The sequence below is a fragment of the Eretmochelys imbricata genome, chromosome 10, assembly GCF_965152235.1.
Source record: "Eretmochelys imbricata isolate rEreImb1 chromosome 10, rEreImb1.hap1, whole genome shotgun sequence".
NCBI classification, from domain to species: Eukaryota; Metazoa; Chordata; order Testudines; family Cheloniidae; genus Eretmochelys; species Eretmochelys imbricata.
The window spans coordinates 17,532,548-17,554,160 of NC_135581.1; the positions used below are offsets into that span (position 1 = coordinate 17,532,548).

Here is a 21,613-nt window from a genome sequence, read left to right on the forward strand (position 1 = left end):
AGGGATATTGCAGGATATAACGTTCCTGGAACTTTTTCCAATTTTGATGCAGTGATCGTTTGGGGAATGGAGCTTGCTAATAAAAGGATGTGTTTCCCGTGTGACAGCAAGGTGGTGGTACACGTTATCAATCACCAGTCCTCTAGATCACACAGAGTTATGAGGCTGGTGAGAGCTATTGTTGTACAATGTTTAAGCTTTAACATCTTTCTTTTCCAAACATGGGCCGGGGTTGATAAAGATGTAGCAGATGCATTGTCTCATTTTCAGATGGACAGATTTCAGAAGCTGGAACTAGAGCCAGCAAGGAACCCAAATGGATGCCACTGGGGAACCTTGGAATATGATGGCTTTCAGAGTAGCACAGAGATCGGTAGCTCCATGAACATTTTGGAGCTATGAGAAACATTGTAATGATTTTGTGCAATTTCAGGAGTTAGAGGGCTGGCCAACAATATGACCATTTATAGAGGACCTGGTGCTACAGTACATCGTGTTGTTAGCAACCTGGCAATTGAATCATGAAACATCTCCACTCACCTATTGGGCCTTATGTTTGTCAGTAGGCTGAATGGCGACCCAGATCCTTGTAGCAGGTTTTTAGTCCAGAGGTTTCTAGTGGGGCGGTCTCGAAGCACCAGCCCTTGGAAGGATCCACGTTGTCCAAGCACTGTTAATATGTTCAGGGATGTGGTGTGGATTCCATATGTCATTGTGGACAAGAGGTGGCCTTGTTCAGCGCTGCATTCCTGGTAGTGTTTTTGGGGTTTTTTTGGATCTTTTAGGATCAGCAAGCTAGTGCCTGAGTCCTGCAGGGATACTTCTGGAAGGGATTTGGAATTGATGGATATACATTCGGAGAGGTGATATTAACCTTGAGGAGGTCAAAGATGGATCAAGGAGGTATGAGAGAGTTCATTATTTCCCAGAAAGGGGGCAAGCCTGGGATCTGCCCTGTGGGTGCTGTGAGGGCACACATGGCAATAAGACCAGGGAGGGATAGGACTCTCTTTATTCACAGTAATGAGAGTCCCCACACAGCATACCAGTTTGTTACAGTTTTAAGACAGGGACTGATGAGGGGCTGTGATTTCCAGCACATGAATTTGGTTCCCACTCAGTCAGGATTGGGGCAGCAACAGCAGCAGCAGCCCAGCTCGTTCTGGGGAATGGGGCAATTCAGCATTGGCAGTCTGAAGCATACCATATGTATATGAGACCTCCACTGGTGGTAGGGAATCAGTGTTAATTTTCCTTTTTGTTTGCACTTGCAGATGGGCCAGCAGACCATGTGGATCTGTGGCATAGTATTGTTTACTGGGCACATAGGTGGACTTCCAGGTTGCCTGGAGATTCACAGCTGGTCCTTGGGGGCAGGGCTGGATTAACCTTTTGTGGGTCCAGTGCCAAACTTATTTGTGGGCCCTCATGGAGGCGATGGAGCATGGGGTGGGGAGGTCAGTCCCCAGAGAGAGGAGCCAGCCAGGGGCAATGGGGCCTGGCATAGCAGGGGCAGCCTAGCTCTGCCTAGCCCAGTGCAAGGACACTATTTGCAAACTGGAAGTTGCCAGACACACACAGTGGCCTGCCAGCCCTGTGCTGCCAGCATGCCCCTTCCCCTTGGGGGGCAGGCCCATGCCGTGCGACAAAGCCCCCCCACCCAACATCCTCCTGACTCCCTATGGCCAGAGCCCCCCCAGCCCCACTATGCCCAGTGCCCCCGCAATAAACCCACTCCGCCACACCCTGCCTCCCATCCGCACTCACTGGCCTTTTTGGGAGGCAACTGTGTCTGCCAGGCTGAACCGGCAGTGCAGCCAGAGCTGGTGCCAGGCCGGGGAATCGCTCTGGTCCCTCAGGAGTGGTGCGATCAGCCAGGCCAGGGACTGCCCCGGCCGGGCTCCCTCAAGACCCAGGCAAGCTCCCTACACTGTTCCCTTCCCCCCCCCCCCCCGCTGAGATGGGCCAGGCTTCTGCACCATTCCCAGGCAGCTCAGCTCTGGGGAGACAGGTGGGGCCCCACAGGTGGTGGGAAGCAAAGACTGCCCGGAGCCGGAGGTGCACTGGGGTTCGGCCAAGGGGCAGAGAGGAGCAGGGGGTGGTGCCGAGGACGCAGCAGGCGGGCAGGCCACGAGGAGCAAGTGGTGGGTGAGGGGAGCCAGAGGGGTCTCAGGGCGCAATGCAAGTGGAGCAGGCCAGGGCCCCTTCTGAGCATGGGCCTGGCTCCATGGAGCCACTGGAGCCATTGTAAACCCGGGAGTGCTTGGGGGTGAAGCAGTCCTGAGCTGGCATGGCATAAGGGACATGTTATGGGACCAGCTGATGCCCCTTCTGTACACCATGGTGGCCCGGGAGCAGACATCAGATATGATTGTGCTTCATCTTAGGGGAAATGGTTTGGGAATGTGTATAACGGTAGATTTAATGGTCAGAGCTAAGAGGGACTTGGGGCAGATCCTGGAACTTTTTCCCCCTGAGTAAAAATTATGTGGTCAGGCATGTTGCTATGAAGGGTGTGGTAGAGAACGGTGAAGGTCCCATGGGTCCAGAAGGCTAGGATATATGCGAACAGGGAGGTGGCTAAATTCACAAGTAGCCTAGGGGGGTTGCTAATTTTTCATCTGGACATAGCATACACATAGCATCAGAGTTATTCAGGCAGAATGGGGTCCACCTATCTGACTTGGGAGCATATACATTTTTGGCCAATGTTAAAGAGAGCACCAGATGTCTGGGAACCCATCTGGGTATGGGGCAGGGGGAGGGAGAGGGGGAGAAGACAGCCAAGCTAAATGCTGGTGTCTCCTTATGGCAGATGTGCAGGTACTCCATTGGGAGTGGCTACGGTGATCAGATAAAATGGATGTGGAAAAGATTTAGAGGTATTCTTTAAAGAAGAGGAAACAGGGTGGGTTTAGGGCTCCTGTGACTGATATGGCAGGGAGTCAATCCCCACCCCTTTGTAATCCTCCTTAAACATCATTTGGGGAATAGTGAGGACCCAGCAGTGCATTGGCTGGGGACCAGGATGGAAAAGCAGGAGGGCTCACAGCAGTCCCTGGGGTATTTGTAAATGATTATGTAATTACCTGTCCTGTACAATTTTATCTGCTGAGTATCCCCAGACTTTTAGGAATAAAGTTTCAGCCTAATTAAACCACATCCAGTAGCTCCCCGTCCTTTTTCCAGCATAGCCAGACAATTACTGTACATTGTGATAACAAGTGAATTGTAACCACATTTTCAGTGGGCCTCATGTTTGGTCACACACACAAGACCTCACTGCATATGCAAAGGTGAGTTACTATAAGCAAGAATGTCAATTTACAATTTAAATGTCAATTTAAATAGTTGTAGCTGCATATTTTTCAGGCACATTTGTGAAATGCTGAAAATTTGGTTCTTAATTGTTATATCAAGAATAATTTCATTCAACTTGTGCATGTTATATTTAAATCACAATACCACAAATGTATAAAAATCGACAAGGGGATCTATGTAATAAAGGTGAAGTAGAAGTAAAGCACTGAATTTGTTTCAAGAAAATGATTGCATAGATCTCTGAATATTAGAAAGGGGTTCTAGTTATCATCTAAAACATTTTTATGCAAGTTAGGCAGTAGACTTTGTTTGTAATTAACAAAGAATAATGCTTTGGTTATGTGAATGCTAGCTGAAGTAGGCAAGGTTCAGTTAGAATTCATGCATTCAAGTTGGACAGTCTATTTTCAAATCTAAGTATTAAGCACTTGGTCAGCAATGGAAAGTAACACTAGTATTCATGCATATGGTTACCAAGAGCTATTGTTTTGCTAACATTATTCCAAAAGAGCAAAAAAATGATGTCCCAGAGGACAACTGTCATATGACACACCCATGCTTTCCTACATTTCCCTCCCGGCCAACATGACATTACTCCCTTTTACAACCAAAATGACCTAGTTTATTTTTGATAGTGTGCTAATTTTCATGAGAAAGAAAGCAAAACAAAAAACTAAAACAACTCCTAATGTAGCAAGTAAAAAGGTGCACTACAGACAAATACAGTTTACAGTTTGTATTTGTATTTTTTGTTGCTTTCTTGAAAACGTTCCTATACAAACATAAACCAACTTTATGCATGTGATGGGGTTGGGACTCACCCCCGCAGGGCCTCCTGCTGACTCATCAGGGAATTAGCTCAGTCCAGTGTGGAGCACCCTCCACTGGTGGTGTCCCATCCGTCTCTCGCCCTCTCTTGGCGCCTGGACCCGTGTTGCTCCCTTCTTGCAGCGTCCTCTTCAAGACACTGCCCTCTGGCAGTGCCCCCTAGTCCTCGTTCACCCCCTTACTGGGGGGGGTTGGGGGGAGAGGGTTTATCAGCAGTCTTTCACATCGCCCAGCCACAGCGGCCAACCACACCCCAAAGTCTAACCCCTTTTGCCAGTGGTCCGGTGCAGTCCACTATCGCCACATCCAACGGCTGGGTGTATGTGCAAGGGGGAAGGGGGGGACCCAGGCCCACCCTCTACTCTGGGTCCCGACCCAGGGACCCTTTGGCGGCAGCCTTCCTGCCCTCCTTCTCTCCCCTTGTCTGCCTCTCTCCCTGGGTCGCTTCCTCGTCATCCCCTTTGCACCGGCCTGGCCCTTCCCTTTGGGCCTGCAGCCTGGCAGATACCGGGCTGGAGTTCCTTCTGCTCCCCTTGCCTGCGCTGTCCCTGGTGCTAGCCCCCTTGGACAGGAGACAGACCTTCACCCTCTGAAGGCCAGGGGGGGAGTGACTGTGCCCTTCCTGGGCAGCCTTTATATATGGCTGAGCCTGGCCCTGATTGGCTGTCTCTTACTCAGCCTCTGATTGGCTCCCTAGCAGGCCTTCTCTGATTGGCCGCCCACCTGCACAGCCTCTCTGGCCTGCTGAAGCCCCATCTAGTATAGGAGTGGGGCAGCCACCCCACTACAATGCACATGGATACTTTATTTTGCTTGTTATTAAAAAGCACATATGTAATCATTGGGATGAATTTTATATTTACTCAAAGGAGCTCATTATTACATACCTCATAATAACTGTATCTTTGTTATAGTGTGGGATTCTCTCAGTGCTTATACTAATCTATATGTGACTTCTATTTGCTCCTACTGTTATATTAACAATGTCTTTAAACTGTATTTAACCACATTTTAATAGAATAGCATAAATTGTTAAGAAAAAGCAACAGTGGATTTTAAAACTGCTAGTATTCCTACACTTTCTGTTACAGTCTGCTGCCCTCATACTAAAATTCATTAGTGGAAATATGGATTGGAGGACCATTCAACACTGAATCTTTCCAACAGGTCTCAACTGAAAAAAAAGCCAACCCAACCAACCAACCCCTCCTCCCAAATCCCAAACCTTCGTTACGCAACTGTGAAAATTAACTGCTCTAGTGGTCTAAAAGTATTTAATTCTTTCACATTATGAGGTGGTCTGCTCTCGATTGCCTTTCCGTAAAAAAACCTCGGCTTCGTATATGATGCGATGAATATTGTACATATCAATAGATTGCTAAGCTAAACACTATAAATATTATGGCATGAATGTATAGTGCTCACAAAGTATTTTGACATGCAGTAAAACAACTTTCCACTTCCATCAACAGCGTCAATCACAGGAGATATAAACCTGCTCACTTATAAAAAAATAATGATTGTAGAACTACGCTCAAACCTTGTGACGTTTACGTGAAAACTGAAGCAAGCTATTTACAAGGAAGAACAAGATCTGAACATGGAAGACAAATTTGGGAGGGGCAGCCAAGTGTGGTAGGTGTAATGTATTTTTGGCTGTATCAAAAGTGTACATATGTCAATGGTTAATTCTACATATGTAATTGCATGCCAAACATTTTTAAAGCTATTCCACTGTGTCTGTTATCTGGAACATATATATATTTAATACGAAGTCTGTGTCAGTAGCTTGGATAGCAAAACAGTCTGAACTGCATGCTTTGCTATCTAGGGTCTGAATATTTAACACTCCCCTGGTTTGTTTCCAGATTATTAATTTAAAACAGTGCTTCTCAGCCTTTTTGTGCTGGCTACCCTCTCTGGACTTAAAAAAATATCATGACCTCCGCCCCCACTAGAAAAAATTGTGATCCCTTGGGGCTCCAGGTTCAAGGCTTCATGTACATTAGCATTGCAAGCCCTGTGTGGCATGGGGCTGCAGGCAACTGCTCTGCTTCCTACCACCTAACACTGGCTCTGCTTGCTGCCCCCTCCCCCATCCATCCCATAACCCCCAGTTGAGAAACACTGATTTAACATATTTGGTATGCATCTTTCAACAGAAAATCTTAATGTATTTTTATATGATTTTGCCACCTTTGAACTTGTGTGCATAAATCAGACAAATCAGTTACACATAAGGAAGAAAAAGTTTGATGAAAGACACATTAACAGTTAATCAGACAGAAAAACTTAGCAAATATTACTTTTAGGGTGTAACTAAAGGCCGAATTTGAATTGCTATAACTAAATTGACTTGAATGAAGAACAACAATTTTACAAAAATGTATGGAAGCATTTATAAAACTGTGTGTGGCAAATCTTGCCACAATGCCCAGTCTTTATAAGATTGCTGTGAGAAACCAAATACTTAAATTGTATAGTATACATTATAAGTAGCATTTTTTCACAAAACTTCAAAAGGCCAACATACAAAAAAAAAGATCAAGACAATATTCCAACAGACAGTTACAATGATCGAGCAGTGTGTTGAATTTTCATAACTATTGTAGTAGATTAAATTTAAATTCCTGCAGCTGCTCTGGTCTATAATCTCCTCTCTTTCTTCAACTGAGTGCTCCTTGGTGTTAATTAGAAAGGTGACCCCTCCCCCTGAAGCTTGATAGCTAGCTGGGCTAGATACAATCGAAAATTTCAGAAAGGGTTTTATGTAAAAAGGCATAACGTAAGGCTTGTCATATTGATCGGATTTATGAAATACACTACTCAAAACTAACTGAGTTTAAAAATGACATATAATACATTATTTTATTTTATTACAGTCTGTCTGTAAAAGACAAAATAATGAAATGTAGATAGTGGATTAAAAAACTTTAGAATTCTAAAACAGCGTCTTGAAAACTAAGAACTGACCTCAAAACACTTTTCCTTCTTTGCTTGATGCAGAAGTTCAGCCATTCCCGGCAAAAGTACTGGAAATATGTAATATTCCAAGTATTCTCGAGGAGAACCTGGACAAAACAATATATTTTTTTCATTAACAGATTGAATTTAGTCTGGAGAAAGAACATTCATCTGAAATAAATCAAATAGCCTTAATTTTAATCGGTATCATCTCAGCTTGTTCTAAAACACAGATTCTTTCAGTTTAGATAGTCACAGATTTCACTCCTTTTAAGTCACAAAGAATACATCAACTTGAATAAATTTCAAACTGGGTACTTTCTCCTCCCCTCCCCATGAAGGATATCCACCCATTATTGGTTTGCTTTCCCTTAGAAATTGGAGTAACGTAGTCAGTCACAAAATTCAACTCCTAGGCATCAGGAGGAGGGCCAGGTTACCCACATCCTTTTCACAGGCTTTGTCATCATGAATAAACCCCTCCAGGAACAAGAAAAACAAACCAAATTGCGATCAGAGCCCCATCAATGTGACTCCTGATCTGCCAGCAGGCCTAACTGCTAGGTGTTCTGATGTTTTGCCTCTCACCTAGATTGCCAGTCCTGCGGCCTAAGAAGCGAGAGACTAAATTGGGATTTGGACTTTGATTTCCAGTTTGGTAGATTATAACACTTAGCCTTAGACAACAAAGCCAGTTCATGGCTGCGCTCCTTGAAACAGAAAACATGTGCATGTTCAAATATAGGAGAGAATTTTAAGAGTGAAATTTTCAAAAGCACTCAGGGTATGTCTTCACTACGAAATCAGGTCGAATTTATAGAAGTCGGTTTTTTAGAAATCGGTTTTATATATTCGAGTGTGTGTCCCCCCACAGAAAATGCTCTAAGTGCATTAAGTGCATTAACTTGGTGGAGTGCTTCCACACTACCGAGGCTAGCGTCGACTTCCGGAGTGTTGCACTGTGGGTAGCTATCCCACAGTTCCCGCAGTCTCCGCTGCCCATTGGAATTCTGGGTTGAGATCCCAATGCCTGATGGGGCTAAAACATTGTTACAGATGGTTCTGGGTACATATCGTCAGGCCCCCGTTCCCTCCCTCCCTCCGTGAAAGCAAGGGCAGACAATCGTTTCACGCCTTTTTTCCTGAGTTACCTGTGAAGACGCCATACCACGGCAAGGATGGAGCCCGCTCACGTAACCGTCACAGTATGTCTCCTGGGTGCTGGCAGACATGGTACTGCATTGCTACACAGTAGCAGCAACCCATTGCCTTCTGGCAGCAGACGGTGCAGTACGACTGGTAGCCGTCATCGTCATGTCCGAGGTGCTCCTGGCCGCAGGGACTAAGTTTGGAGTGACTTGACCAGGTCATTCTCTTTAGTCCTGCAGTCAGTCCTATTGAACCGTCTTATGGTGAGCAGGCAGGCGATATGGATTGCTAGCAGTCATACTGTACCATCTTCTGCCGGGCAGGCAAGAGATGGGGATGGATAGCAGTCATATTGCACCATCTTCTACTGGGCAGGCAAGAGATGAGGATGGCTAACAGTCGTATTGCACCGTCTTCTGCCGAGCAGCCATGAGATGTGGATGGCTTGCAGTCCTTCTGCACCATTTGCTGCTAGCCAAAGATGTAAAAGATAGATGGAATGGATCAAAACAAGAAATAGACCAGATTTGTTTTGTACTCATTTGCTTTCCCCTTCTCCCCCGTCTAGGGGACTCATTCCTCTAGGTCACACTGCAGTCACTCACAGAGAAGGTGCAGCGAGGTAAATCTAGCCATGTATCAATCAGAGGCCAGACTAACCTCATTGTTCCAATAAGAACAATAACTTAGGTGAACCATTTCTTATTGGAACCCTCCATGAAGTCCTGCCTGAAATACTCCTTGATGTAAAGCCACCCCCTTTGTTGATTTTAGCTCCCTGAAGCCAACCCTGTAAGCCATGTCGTCAGTTGCCCCTCCCTCCGTCAGAGCAACGGCAGACAATCGTTCCGCACCTTTTTTCTGTGCGGACGCCATACCAAGGCAAGCATGGAGGCCGCTCAGCTCACTTTGGCAATTAGGAGCACATTAAACACCACACGCATTATCCAGCAGTATATGCAGCACCAGAACCTGGCAAAGCAATACCGGGTGAGGAGGCGACGTCAGCGCGGTCACGTGAGTGATCAGGACATGGACACAGATTTCTCTGAAAGCATGGGCCCTGCCAGCGCATGCATCATGGTGCTAATGGGGCAGGTTCATGCTGTGGAACACCGATTCTGGGCTCGGGAAACAAGCACAGACTGGTGGGACCGCATAGTGTTGCAGGTCTGGGACAATTCCCAGTGGCTGCGAAACTTTCGCATACATAAGGGCACTTTCATGGAACTTTGTGACTTGCTTTCCCCTGCCCTGAAGCGCATGAATACCAAGATGAGAGCAGCCCTCACAGCTGAGAAGCGAGTGGCGATAGCCCTGTGGAAGCTTGCAACGCCAGACAGCTACCGGTCAGTTGGGAATCAATTTGGAGTGGGCAAATCTACTGTTGAGGCTGCTGTGATGCAAGTAGCCCACGCAATCAAAGATCTGCTGATATCAAGGGTACTGACCCTGGGAAATGTGCAGATCATAGTAGATGGCTTTGCTGCAATCGGATTCCCTAAATGTGGTGGGGCCATAGACGGAACCCATATCCCTATCTTGGCACCGGAGCACCAAGCCGGCGAGTACATAAACCGCAAGGGGTACTTTTCAATAGTGCTGCAAGCACTGGTGGATCACAAGGGATGTTTCACCAACATCAACATGGGATGGCCGGGAAAGGTACATGACGCTCACATCTTCAGGAACTCTCGTCTGTTTCAAAAGCTGCAGGAAGGGACTTTATTCCCAGACCAGAAAATAACTGTTGGGGACGTTGAAATGCCTATATGTATCCTTGGGGACCCAGCCTACCCCTTAATGCCATGGCTCATGAAGCCGTACACAGGCAGCCTGGACAGTAGTCAGGAGCTGTTCAGCTACAGGCTGAGCAAGTGCAGAATGGTGGTAGAATGTGCATTTGGACGTTTAAAGGCGCGCTGGCGCAGTTTACTGACTCGCTTAGACCTCAGCGAAACCAATATTCCCACTGTTATTACTGCTTGCTGTGTGCTCCACAATATCTGTGAGAGTAAGGGGGAGACGTTTATGGCAGGGTGGGAGGTTGAGGCAAATCGCCTGGCTGCTGGTTACGCGCAGCCAGACACCAGGGCGGTTAGAAGAGCACAGGAGGGCGCGGTACGCATCAGAGAAGCTTTGAAAACCAGTTTCATGACTGGCCAGGCTACGGTGTGAAAGTTCTCTTTGTTTCTCCTTGATGAAACCCCCCGCCCCTTGGTTCACTCTACTTCCCTGCAAGCTAACCACCTTCCCTCCTCCCTTTAATCATTGCTTGCAGAGGCAATAAAGTCATTGTTGCTTCACATTCATGCATTCTTTATTCATTCATCACACAAATAGGGGGATGACTACCAAGGTAGCCCAGGAGGGGTGGTGGAAGAGGGAAGGAAAATGCCACACAGCACTTTAAAAGTTTACAACTTTAAAATTTATTGAATGCCAGCCTTCTTTTTTTTGGGCAATCCTCTGTGGCAAAGTGGCTGGTTGGCCGGTGGCCCCCCCACCGCGTTCTTGGGCATCTGGGTGTGGAGGCTATGGAACTTGGGGAGGAGGGCGGTTGGTTACACAGGGGCTGTAGTGGCAGTCTGTGCTCCAGCTGCCTTTGCTGCAGCTCAACCATGCACTGGAGCATACTGGTTTGGTCCTCCAGCAGCCTCAGCATTGAATCCTGCCTCCTCTCATCACGCTGCCGCCACATTTGAGCTTCAGCCCTGTCTTCAGCCCGCCACTTACTCTCTTCAGCCCACCACCTCTCCTCCCGGTCATTTTGTGCTTTCCTGCACTCTGACATTATTTGCCTCCACGCATTCGTCTGTGCTCTGTCAGTGTGGGAGGACAGCATGAGTTCAGAGAACATTTCATCACGAGTGCGTTTTTTTTTCTTTCTAATCTTCACTAGCCTCTGGAAGGAGAAGATCCTGTGATCATTGAAACACATGCAGCTGGTGGAGAAAAAAAAAGGGACAGTGGTATTTAAAAAGACGCATTTTATAAAACAGTGGCTACACTCTTTCAGGGTAAACCTTGCTGTTAACATTACATACATAGCACATGTGCTTTCGTTACAAGGTCGCATTTTGCCTCCCCCTACCGCGTGGCTACCCCCTCAACCCTCCCCCCTCCCCGTGGCTAACAGCGGGGAACATTTCTGTTCAGCCACAGGTAAACAGCCCAGCAGGAACGGGCTCCTCTGAGTGTCCCCTTAAGAAAAGCACCCTATTTCAACGAGGTGACCATGAATGATATCTCACTCTCCTGAGGATAACACAGAGAGATAAAGAACGGATGTTGTTTGAACGCCAGCAAACATACACTGCAATGCTTTGTTGTACAATGATTCCTGAGTACGTGTTACTGGCCTGGAGTGGTAAAGTGTCCTACCATGGAGGACACAATAAGGCTGCCCTCCCCAGAAACCTTTTGCAAAGGCTTTGGGAGTACATCCAGGAGAGCCGCGAATGCCAGGGCAAAGTAATCCTTTCACATGCTTGCTTTTAAACCATGTACAGTATTTTAAAAGGTACACTCACCGGAGATCCCTTCTCCACCTGCTGGGTCCAGGAAGCAGCCTTGGGTGGGTTCGGGGGGTACTGGCTCCAGGTCCAGGGTGAGAAACAGTTCCTGGTTGTCGGGAAAACCGGTTTCTCCGCTTGCTTGCTGTGAGCTATCTACAACCTCATCATCATCATCATCATCTTTTTCATCCCCAAAACCGGCTTCTGTGTTGCCTCCATCTCCATTGAAGGAGTCAAACAACACGGCTGGGGTACTGGTGGCTGAACCCCCTAAAATGGCATGCAGCTCATCATAGAAGCGGCATGTTTGGGGCTCTGACCCGGAGCGGCCGTTCGCCTCTCTGGTTTTCTGGTAGGCTTGCCTCAGCTCCTTCAGTTTCACGCGGCACTGCTTCGGGTCCCTGTTGTGGCCTCTGTCCTTTATGCCCTGGGAGATTTTGACAAAGGTTTTGGCATTTCGAAAACTGGAACGGAGTTCTGATAGCACGGATTCCTCTCCCCATACAGCGATCAGATCCCGTACCTCCCGTTCGGTCCATGCTGGAGCTCTTTTGCGATTCTGGGACTCCATCATGGTCACCTCTGCTGATGAGCTCTGCATGGTCACCTGCAGCTTGCCACGCTGGCCAAACAGGAAATGAGATTCAAAAGTTCGCGGTTCTTTTCCTGTCTACCTGGCCAGTGCATCTGAGTTGAGAGTGCTGTCCAGAGTGGTCACAATGGAGCACTCTGGGATAGCTCCCGGAGGCCAATACCGTCGAATTGTGTCCACAGTACCCCAAATTCGACCCGGCAAGGCCGATTTAAGCGCTAATCCACTTGTCGGGGTGGAGTAAGGAAATCGATTTTAAGAGCCCTTTAAGTCGAAATAAAGGGCTTCATCGTGTGGACGGGTGCAGGTTTACATCGATTTAACGCTGCTAAATTCGACCTAAAGTCCTAGTGTAGACCAGGGCTCAGTGTTGATCTAACTCTGCTCTCAGTGAAGTCAATGGTAAAGATGCCATTAACTTCAATGAGCACAGAGTTAGGCCCATGACAACTACTTTTTAAAATACAAGCTTCAATCTTTAAGGTGAAAAAAATTAACTCAAAAGACAAAAATGACAACATGATTACCTTGCAGATTACATGGTCCAGTGTATATAAAAGCACAGGCATTTGTTTTAACCAGGTGAATTTCTGCCCTGGATTACTCTGGATTTATACCACTGTAATTCCATCACCTTCATTGGAGTTACACCAGATTTACACTGGTTTAGCCAAGAGTAGAATATGACCCACTTTTTATTCTGATTTTTATGATCTCAAAGTTAGATAAATTAAATCAAACAAGACAGCCATTTCTAAGAAGCATTTCAGTACAATGTATGTAACTAATTTCACACACAAAAACTCCTGATTAACTACATAACAACTAAACAAGTTTTAATCTTATCCCATGCCATGTTTGATAGTAATAATTATTTTAATAACTTAAGTGCGTCCTGTTTGTTTAGCCATGGTGGTGTTAATAGTCTTAATTGACTGCATATTTTATGGACAAACTAGACACAAAATGGAACCAAATACATTCCAAATTCCAAAGGCTGGAATTTTTAAATGCATCTAAGGCTTTGTGTGTCCAAATGACACTGAATTTCAATGAGATTTGGGCATTTAACTCTTTTGCTTCTTTCAAAATCGTAATCTAGACACTGAAATCACTGAGAAGAGTAAACCCTTTTTAAGATTCAAATTTGTCTGTACTGAAGACCTTAAGAAGAAATATTATGGAGCACTGTACATTATAAAATAAATTTACATCAGGTGTGGAACAATTTCTATTAGTCATCAGATTAGAGTGATTCAGAAATCCTAGGGAGCAAGCACGGAACTTTTTTTTTTTTTTGGGAGGGGGACAGAGGAGGTGCCATAACCAGCTGAAGTGCTGTCCTCAGTCAAGAGTCTCAGCTGCTGTTGCAGTAAATATTCCTGTCTTAATGTGGCAAATACAGATTAATTATTAAAAGGGTGGTCTCCTGGAAATGTGTATCTTTAGCAAAGGCTTTGTTCATTGCTTCACATCCTTAATCCAGTTCAGACATCTCTTCTAAATGTTCCTAATTGGAAGGGCAACCTATATAAAAGCCTATGATATTACTGCTTCTCACTGTCAGCAATGGAAAAAAATGAACAGAAGAAAGAGAAGAAACATAGAAAAGGAGGTGAAGAAAGGTGATGGGTTGAAAGACAATATGAAGGCTAAAGTGCAGAACATCTAAAGGAGAACATTGTTACAGGTTCTATGTGAATTTCAGAAAGTTGAAACCAGACTGATAAAAATGGAAGAAGAGAGATTCAGTGTCTGATCACAGATGGAAAGGAAACAGATGGGCAAAGGACTATATTTTGAAAGGAGTTTTCAGACTCAATTATATAGTTATCTTACTGAACCTAATTTGACCTTAAGATTAGAAGGGAAAAATACTTGCCTTTCTTCTGTTGTAATTAGAGCTGTCGATTAATTGTAGTTAACTCAAAAAAATTAATCTCAATTAATCACAGTTTTAATTGCACTGTTAAACAATAGAATACCAATTGAAATGTATTAAATATTTTTGGATATTTTTCTACATTTTCAAATATATTAATTTCAATTAACACAGTATACGAAGTCGAGAGTGCTCACTTTATAGTGTTATTTTTTATTACAAATATTTGCACTGTAAAAATGATAAAAGAAATAGTATTTTTCAGTTCACCTCATACAAGTACTGTAGTGCAAGCTCCTTATGGTAAAAGTGCAACTTACAAATGTCGATGTTTTTGTTACATAACTGCACTCAAAAACAGTATGTAAAACTTCAGAGCCTACAAATCCAGTCAGTCCTACTTTTTGTTCAGCCAAATCGCTAAGACAAACAAATTTGTTTACATTTACAGGAGATAATGCTGCCTGCTTCTTATTTACAATGTCACCTGAAAGTGAGAACAGGAGTTCTCATGACACTATTGTAGCCAGTATTGCAAAGTATTTACTTGCCAGATGTGCTAAACATTCGTATGTCCCTTCATGCTTCAGCCACACTTCCATGCTGATGATGCTCATTAAAAAAATAACGCGTTAATTAAATTTGTGACTGAACTCCTTGGGGGAAGAATTGTATGTCTCCTGTTCTGTTTTACCTGCATTCTGCCATATATTTCATGTTATAGCAGTCTCGGATGATGACCCAGCACTTTTATTTTAAGAACACTTTCACAGCAGATTTGATAAAACGCAAAGAAGGTACCAATGTGAGATTTCTAAAGATAGCTACATCACTAGACACAAGGTTTAAAAATCTGAAGTGCCATCCAAACAGCTGAGAAGAACGAGGTGTAGAGCATGCTTTCAGAAGTCTTAAAAGAGCAACATTCTGATGCGGAAACTACAGAACCCGAACCACCAAAAAAGAAAATCAACTTTCTGCTGATGGCATTTGATTCAAATGATGAAAATGAACATGTGTCGGTCTGCGTTGCTTTGGATTGCTTTGGTTATCAAGCAGAACCCGTTATCAGCATGGATGCATGTCCTCTGGAATGATGGTTGAAGCATGAAGGGACATATGAATCTTTAGTGCATCTGGCGCATAAATATTTTGCAATGCCAGCTACAACAATGCCATGAGAATGCCTGTTCTCACTTTCAGGTGATATTGTAAACAAGAAGCGGGCTGCATTATCTCCTACAAATGTAAACTTGTTCGTCTGAGCGATTGGCTGAACAAAAAGTAGGACTGAGTGGACTTGTAGGCTCTAAAGTTTTACATTGTTTTGTTTTTGAATGCAGTTATTTTTTGTACATAATTCTACATTTGTAACTTCAACTTTCATGATAAAGAGATTGCACTACAGTACTTGTATGAGGTGAACTGAAAAATACTATCATTTGTTTTTTACAGTGCAAATATTTGTAATCAAAAATATAAAGTGAGCACTACACACTTTGTAGTCTGTCTTGTAATTGAAATCAATATTTTTGAAAATATCCAAAACTATTTAAATAAATGGTATTCTATTATTGTTTAACAGTGCAATTAATCGCACGACTAAATAAAATTAACTGCGCGACAGCCCTAGTTGTAATATAAACAGCTGAGTAAAAAGTCTATTCAGGGTTGGAAAATTGTCCTCAGTAGATTTGTACAACTATATATTAAACCCTTAATCCTACAAACAAATGCATTGTTATAGATTTCTAATGCCTGCAGAGTGTATCAATATGACTCTGCAAGGACACATGGGCCCAAACTGGGGTATCTGTTTGAAGTACTGGGGACCAGTCATGAGAATCTCAAATAACAAACCATGTGGAATTTTTTAATTTATACTTTTAAATAATCACAGCAGGGTGTGCCCTAGTATGCTAGTATGTGCACTCTTTCAAAGGTAGGATAGCTTGTCAGGGTAGCCCAACATACTGTGGGGGCATGTCTTAATTCAGATCTTTTGTGCAGAAACTTGCTTAGAACATGCAAAGTGGTATGCAAGGCAGCATACATGCTAAATTATTTTTTGACCCAGCAGCACCCCTTTCATATAAATCCAGATATTCTTTTTCATGTCTTTGTCTGTGGTCAGTAATATTAGCCATATATAGCTCTGTGCCCACTCTGATACACTGTATCAAGAGACCTTGTCCTCTGTACCATGCACAGGTTGCCTGTACTCACGTGACCTTATTTACATCCTTTCTGTTCCTTACAAAGTAAATATATTCTTTCAGACCCTTACTTACATGTTTTTGGATTAGATGCTGCTGGAAGTGGTGCATGCGTGGGTAAGGAAGGTATTTTTTGGGCACCGGAACATTCAGTAAAAGCTGAGTATAATTGCTTTGTATGTAAAGGCTGCAAAATTCCTGTATCCAAAGAAACCTGTTAAAAATAAACATACTTGACAAGTATCTCATCCAGATTGGTTCCCCTTCATAAATATATTTCAAATAAATTTAGTGTGAGAGGAAATACAAGTTTTGGAATTTACAATAAATAAAATATTAACTGATTTCCATATTTGGGCTGGACAGTTTCTATCTTTATGAATACTTTAAACAGAGAGAGAATTCTGTTGAGGGGAAAAAAAAATCTAGGCTCCAGTGCACTAAAAATATCCAAATATAGGAAGCTATGCATATGAAAGGCTACGACAGTTGTCTTAAGAAGGGCACTGTCAAGGGATTTTCACAATTTAAAAATGTGCTTTACTCACTGTCAATATATAATACCGCTTTGGAAACTAAAATTGAAATATTTTTCATACTAACATTTTTTCCATTCAATTGCTTGCATACACTACTTGCCTTTGTATCCTGGAATTCTTTTTGTTGTTTAAGCAATAAAATACGATTGAAATGTGCGTATTTTTAAAGAAAATACAGAGCCAAATTCAAAGCTGATGCAAACCAAAGCCTGAATTTTTCTCCCATGAAAAAAATTGCAGTTACACAGCCTGTGAAAAATCATAATTGGAAAAAATAGTGAAACTAACAAGATTGAAGGCCCATAGTTTGATCTGTGTTTCTAGGAACACAGATACAGTTATAGTGGACAAGAATATTACTCTATCAGACAATGACCTATCCCTAATGTTTAGAAAGAGGAAGGCAAACACCTCATACCAGCACTATTGCATCACTGTCATAATTTTGCTATCAAAATTTGGCATAATAAACTGTTGCATATTTGAACTCAGATGGTTTTATGAACATGCTCCTACTCTACTGAACAAAATATTAGTAGGATCAGGCCCCTAATACATCTAATATGTTGCGTATCGATAAAACAGACATGAGCAGGCTTCTTTTTAATACACGCAAGGTTCATAAACAAATCCTATTAAGGAATTAACAGAACTTCATTAACATATAAATGCATGTCATTGCACTATGTTTTTGATTCAATTGCAGGGAAACTGAAATCGACAGATATATTACTCCCAAACTAATGACACAGTCATCAGAATTTGCTATTCTTTTTACATAAATTAATATACTATAATGGTGTTATTTTCACTTAGGGCAACAGGATATCCTAGCCAGCTTAGCACAGAGTTATAAAATGTTAATATTGTAAGCTAACTGATGCGTAGTAGGCTAAAATAGCTTTGAGATGCTTACTTTAAATGAAAACATCCAAAACAGGCTGATCAAACTTTGTTTTTTAGATAATTTTGTAGGGCTAATTTGGTGCTTTACACAACAAGCTTTGTATTTGAGTCTGTGATGATTTATCTCCCTGCTCAAGCAGTTCTCTTTGAGACAAGGGCTCAAAGTTTTTTTTGAAAAGTTTTATGAACACCCTTGATGTCAACAGGCCCAAAGTTTTCCTACAATAAAAATACCTAGCCAAATACAGATTAGGCAAAGTTGCCCACCTTATGCAGTAGAACCTCAGTTACGAACTTCAGAGTTACAAACTGACTGCTCAACCACACACCTCATTTGGAACTGGAAGTAAGCAATCAGGCAGCAGAAACAACAAAAAACTCAAATATTGTACAGTACTGTGTTAAACATAAACTACAAAAATAATAAAGGGAAAGTTTAAAAAAAGAGGATAAGTTAAGAAAACTTTCTGTGCTTGTTTCATTTAAATTTAGACAGTTAAAAGCACCATTTTTCTTCTACATAGTAAAGTTTCAAAGCTGTATTAAGTCAATGTTCAGTTGTAAACTTTTGAAAGAACAACCATAACACTTTGTTCAGAGTTACAAACATTGCAGACTTACGAACAACTTCTATTCCCAAGGTGTTCGTAACTCTGAGGTTCTATGGTAGTAGGCCTGAATCTGGTTCCCCTTTTTGTAATTTTTTTTTTTTTAAAAGATATGGAAGGGGAAAAAAAAAAAAAGCTTCCCAAACTGAGGGATTCAGCACAAAGTATATGAAATTCCAAACTTACCACCAGGGTGATATACCAACAATAAATGTGAGGACCTGTGTGTCTTTGCAATAGCAAGAGTTTGAGTAAGGCAACAATGGCACATGTGTGAAAACAGAGCATCAGTCTTCTACTCTGCTTACTTGCCTCATTCTTGCAATCAGGGAGAGTATGAAAATATGCAGGAATCCAGTGAACAAGATGCTTGCGTATTTCAATATCCTGCCTATTCATAAGAAGGAAGCAGACAGGCAGAGCAGAGGGACAGCACAATGTGCAAACCAAAACACAGCTGGTAATCTAATTTTAGGCATAGCAGCCTTACCAAAATATCTTTAAAGAACAGCAGTGATTTCTAGAATATTGCATTTGACACTTAAGAGAAATTTGAAATACATGGTCACACATTCATCGAATGAATTTGGAGATATTTTTGATACCTAATCTTCCCCTTTAGAAATAGATGCACCTTTTCAGACATACCATGTACAGATTTTTTGCTTGAATTGTACTCACAGAATCTTGTTTTGATTCAGGACTATACGGAAATGGAGGCTGCTCTGCTTCATAATCTAAAAGAAGACAAAACCCAGCACCACACCAAATGTCAAAAGGACTTTATAACTATTTTTCTGAAAACACACAAACAAATATTAGTTATTAAAAGCTACTTTCATTTGCAAAAATGATAAACCATGTACGATAAGCAAATACTTAACTCAAAATCTAATTTATTAAAATGAGACAGAACTTCTGAGTCACTTGTCCTGGAGAATCAAGGCCAATATTTTCAGATATACAGGAAGTCTTTCTTGAAAATGGGCTTTTTGTGCTAAGTAAGCAATTTAGCATAGTTTAAGACTATAAAATGTTTGTTAAATAAAATGAGGATGCTTGCATGAAATTAATAATCCTTTTCACTTATATGCAATAGTGCTTTTCAAATGAGGCTCTTTATACAGGGGGTCCCTGCTATATGTCTCCCCCTTATCAGTCGTTTCGCATAACTGTCGCTCATCAATAGGGGAACGTGTTCCAATTCACATCGGTCCCAATCCGCATATCCGTCGCTTCACCTTTTGCGTGGCTTTTCTTTGGGTGCTTTCCCTAGCGTTCAAGAGGTGCTGGGAGGGATGGGGTACACTCAGAGGAGGGGGTGGAACTGGGTGGGAACAGGCAGGGAGGGAGTAGTGGGGGGGCAGGAAGAGGCAGGGAAGGCCATTATTTCTTATGGGAAAAAATTGCCTGGTATCCATGTTTCAGTATCTGTTGCCCTTTTCAAGAATACAATCCCTACATATACCGGGGACCCCCTGTAAACTATTAAACTCCTGTGAGGTAGCTAGCTATTATCATCTACAATTTATAAAGGAAAAAATGGAAGTGCAGAGTGGTTATGTGATCTTTGCAAACTATTCAGTGAATCAGTAAAAAACAGAACCCAGGAGTCCTGAATCCTGGCCATATGTGCTGACCATTGAACAACAGTTCCACCTACCCCAAGTGCAAAATGTTCCTAATACATATCAAAGGCAGAAACCCACTCAGGTTTTCTGCTCTCACTATATGTACAGATCTCCTAGTGATATCAATGACAGATTTGCAAAGGTATGGGGCTGGATCCATCTCCCACTGAAATAAATTGGAATACTTCAATTAACTTCATTGGTCTTGGATCTGCCACATGGAGAACAAGAGAGTGTAGTTAAGATCCACCAAGAAGAAATTTTGCTCTTAATGAAATTAAATTTAAAAATAGAGAATAAAGGACAACAGTAAGGGATTTAAATGGTTCTCTAACTGGAAAGTTCTGACAAATTTCAGGATTTCTACACATGAACCATTCAAATCTTTCCACAAGTTTATTTTATCCATACAGTAGGAATATATCGATCTGCGAAGCAAAACTGAAATCTTACAGAATATTATCTTAATAAAATATTTGGCAATATATCTTCAGTTTACATTACAATTGTAAATACATGACTCAGGGTGGTATTTTGACATTAAAACTAAGTAGTTAGTCAACATCACCAGAAACCCAAAATGGAATTACAGACTTCAACCCTGATCCAGCATTCTTTAGGAACTAGGTGTCCCTGCAGAGCCCCACTAACTTTGAAGGTGATTATGGGAAGAAGCTAAAGTCTTCCCTCACACTACACAATTCAGGATGAGGGCCTTAGATGCAAAACATACCTGCTACTACCCAACCTACCATTTTTATAGTCATGTGCCTTAACTGGCATTATGGCCTCCATCCATGGTATGCACCTACTGATTCAGTCAAGTTAGGGTAGGTAACATTTTATTCTGGGATTAAAAATGGCCATTTAATATAAAGCACTTATCACACTGCAGAGCACTATAAATACTAAATAAATAAATAAATAGATAGATAACTTTAGTTACTGTACAATAAAATGACTGGTGGTGTGGGCTCCTCAACTTCCTGAATATTCCTAGTAGCAACAGCTGCCAGTGCAGATGCTGGGGAATGGCCAAGACAAAGGCTTCTATTTGTGAAAATGAAAACAAGGCTTATTAATTTTGTATTGATTAAACTTGCAATATCATTGCCTCTCTGCTTTTATGAGGCAATAAACTGATTCCCTTGAGATAAACCAGAAGGCTGGATTCAATTGGGAAGCAGATTACTCTCACACAAAAGGCAATGATATTATCACTTCATTAAGGGTGTAATAAATTGGATACCTTCACCAGCACATGATACAAGGCTATATTTCTAACTGGAGTGCCTGATGACAATTTAAATCACAAGAGCGACAGACAAATTTTATTAAATATATTTGAACCTTTTGTCCTGCATTTGTGAACAATGTACTTTCTTTTAGACTTCTGAACCAGTTGCAGTGTTTTGTCTGCAGAGCTGGGTCAGTCTAATGTTTATATTTCAAAGGGACA

General features: G+C 42.5%; 1 protein-coding gene across 3 annotated transcripts in view; it reads right to left on the reverse strand.

Moving 5' to 3' along the window:
- Nucleotides 1–21,613, reverse strand: part of IQCK (IQ motif containing K) — a 97,049-nt gene that overhangs the window by 74,950 nt on the left and 486 nt on the right. The window contains exons 2-5 of one of the 3 annotated variants that reach the window (XM_077828150.1): nt 19,205–19,260; nt 16,546–16,684; nt 11,796–12,207; nt 11,041–11,207 (exon numbers count right to left, since the gene is read on the reverse strand). In XM_077828150.1, the coding sequence (XP_077684276.1) occupies nt 11,161–11,207; nt 11,796–12,207; nt 16,546–16,684; nt 19,205–19,257 (651 nt within the window). In that variant the 5' untranslated portion in view covers nt 19,258–19,260 and the 3' untranslated portion in view covers nt 11,041–11,160. Of the gene's footprint in view, nt 1–7,122; nt 7,221–11,040; nt 11,208–11,795; nt 12,403–16,545; nt 16,685–19,204; nt 19,261–21,613 lie in introns of those variants that run through there. The other 2 variants (XM_077828148.1, XM_077828149.1) reach the window with 2 other exon arrangements.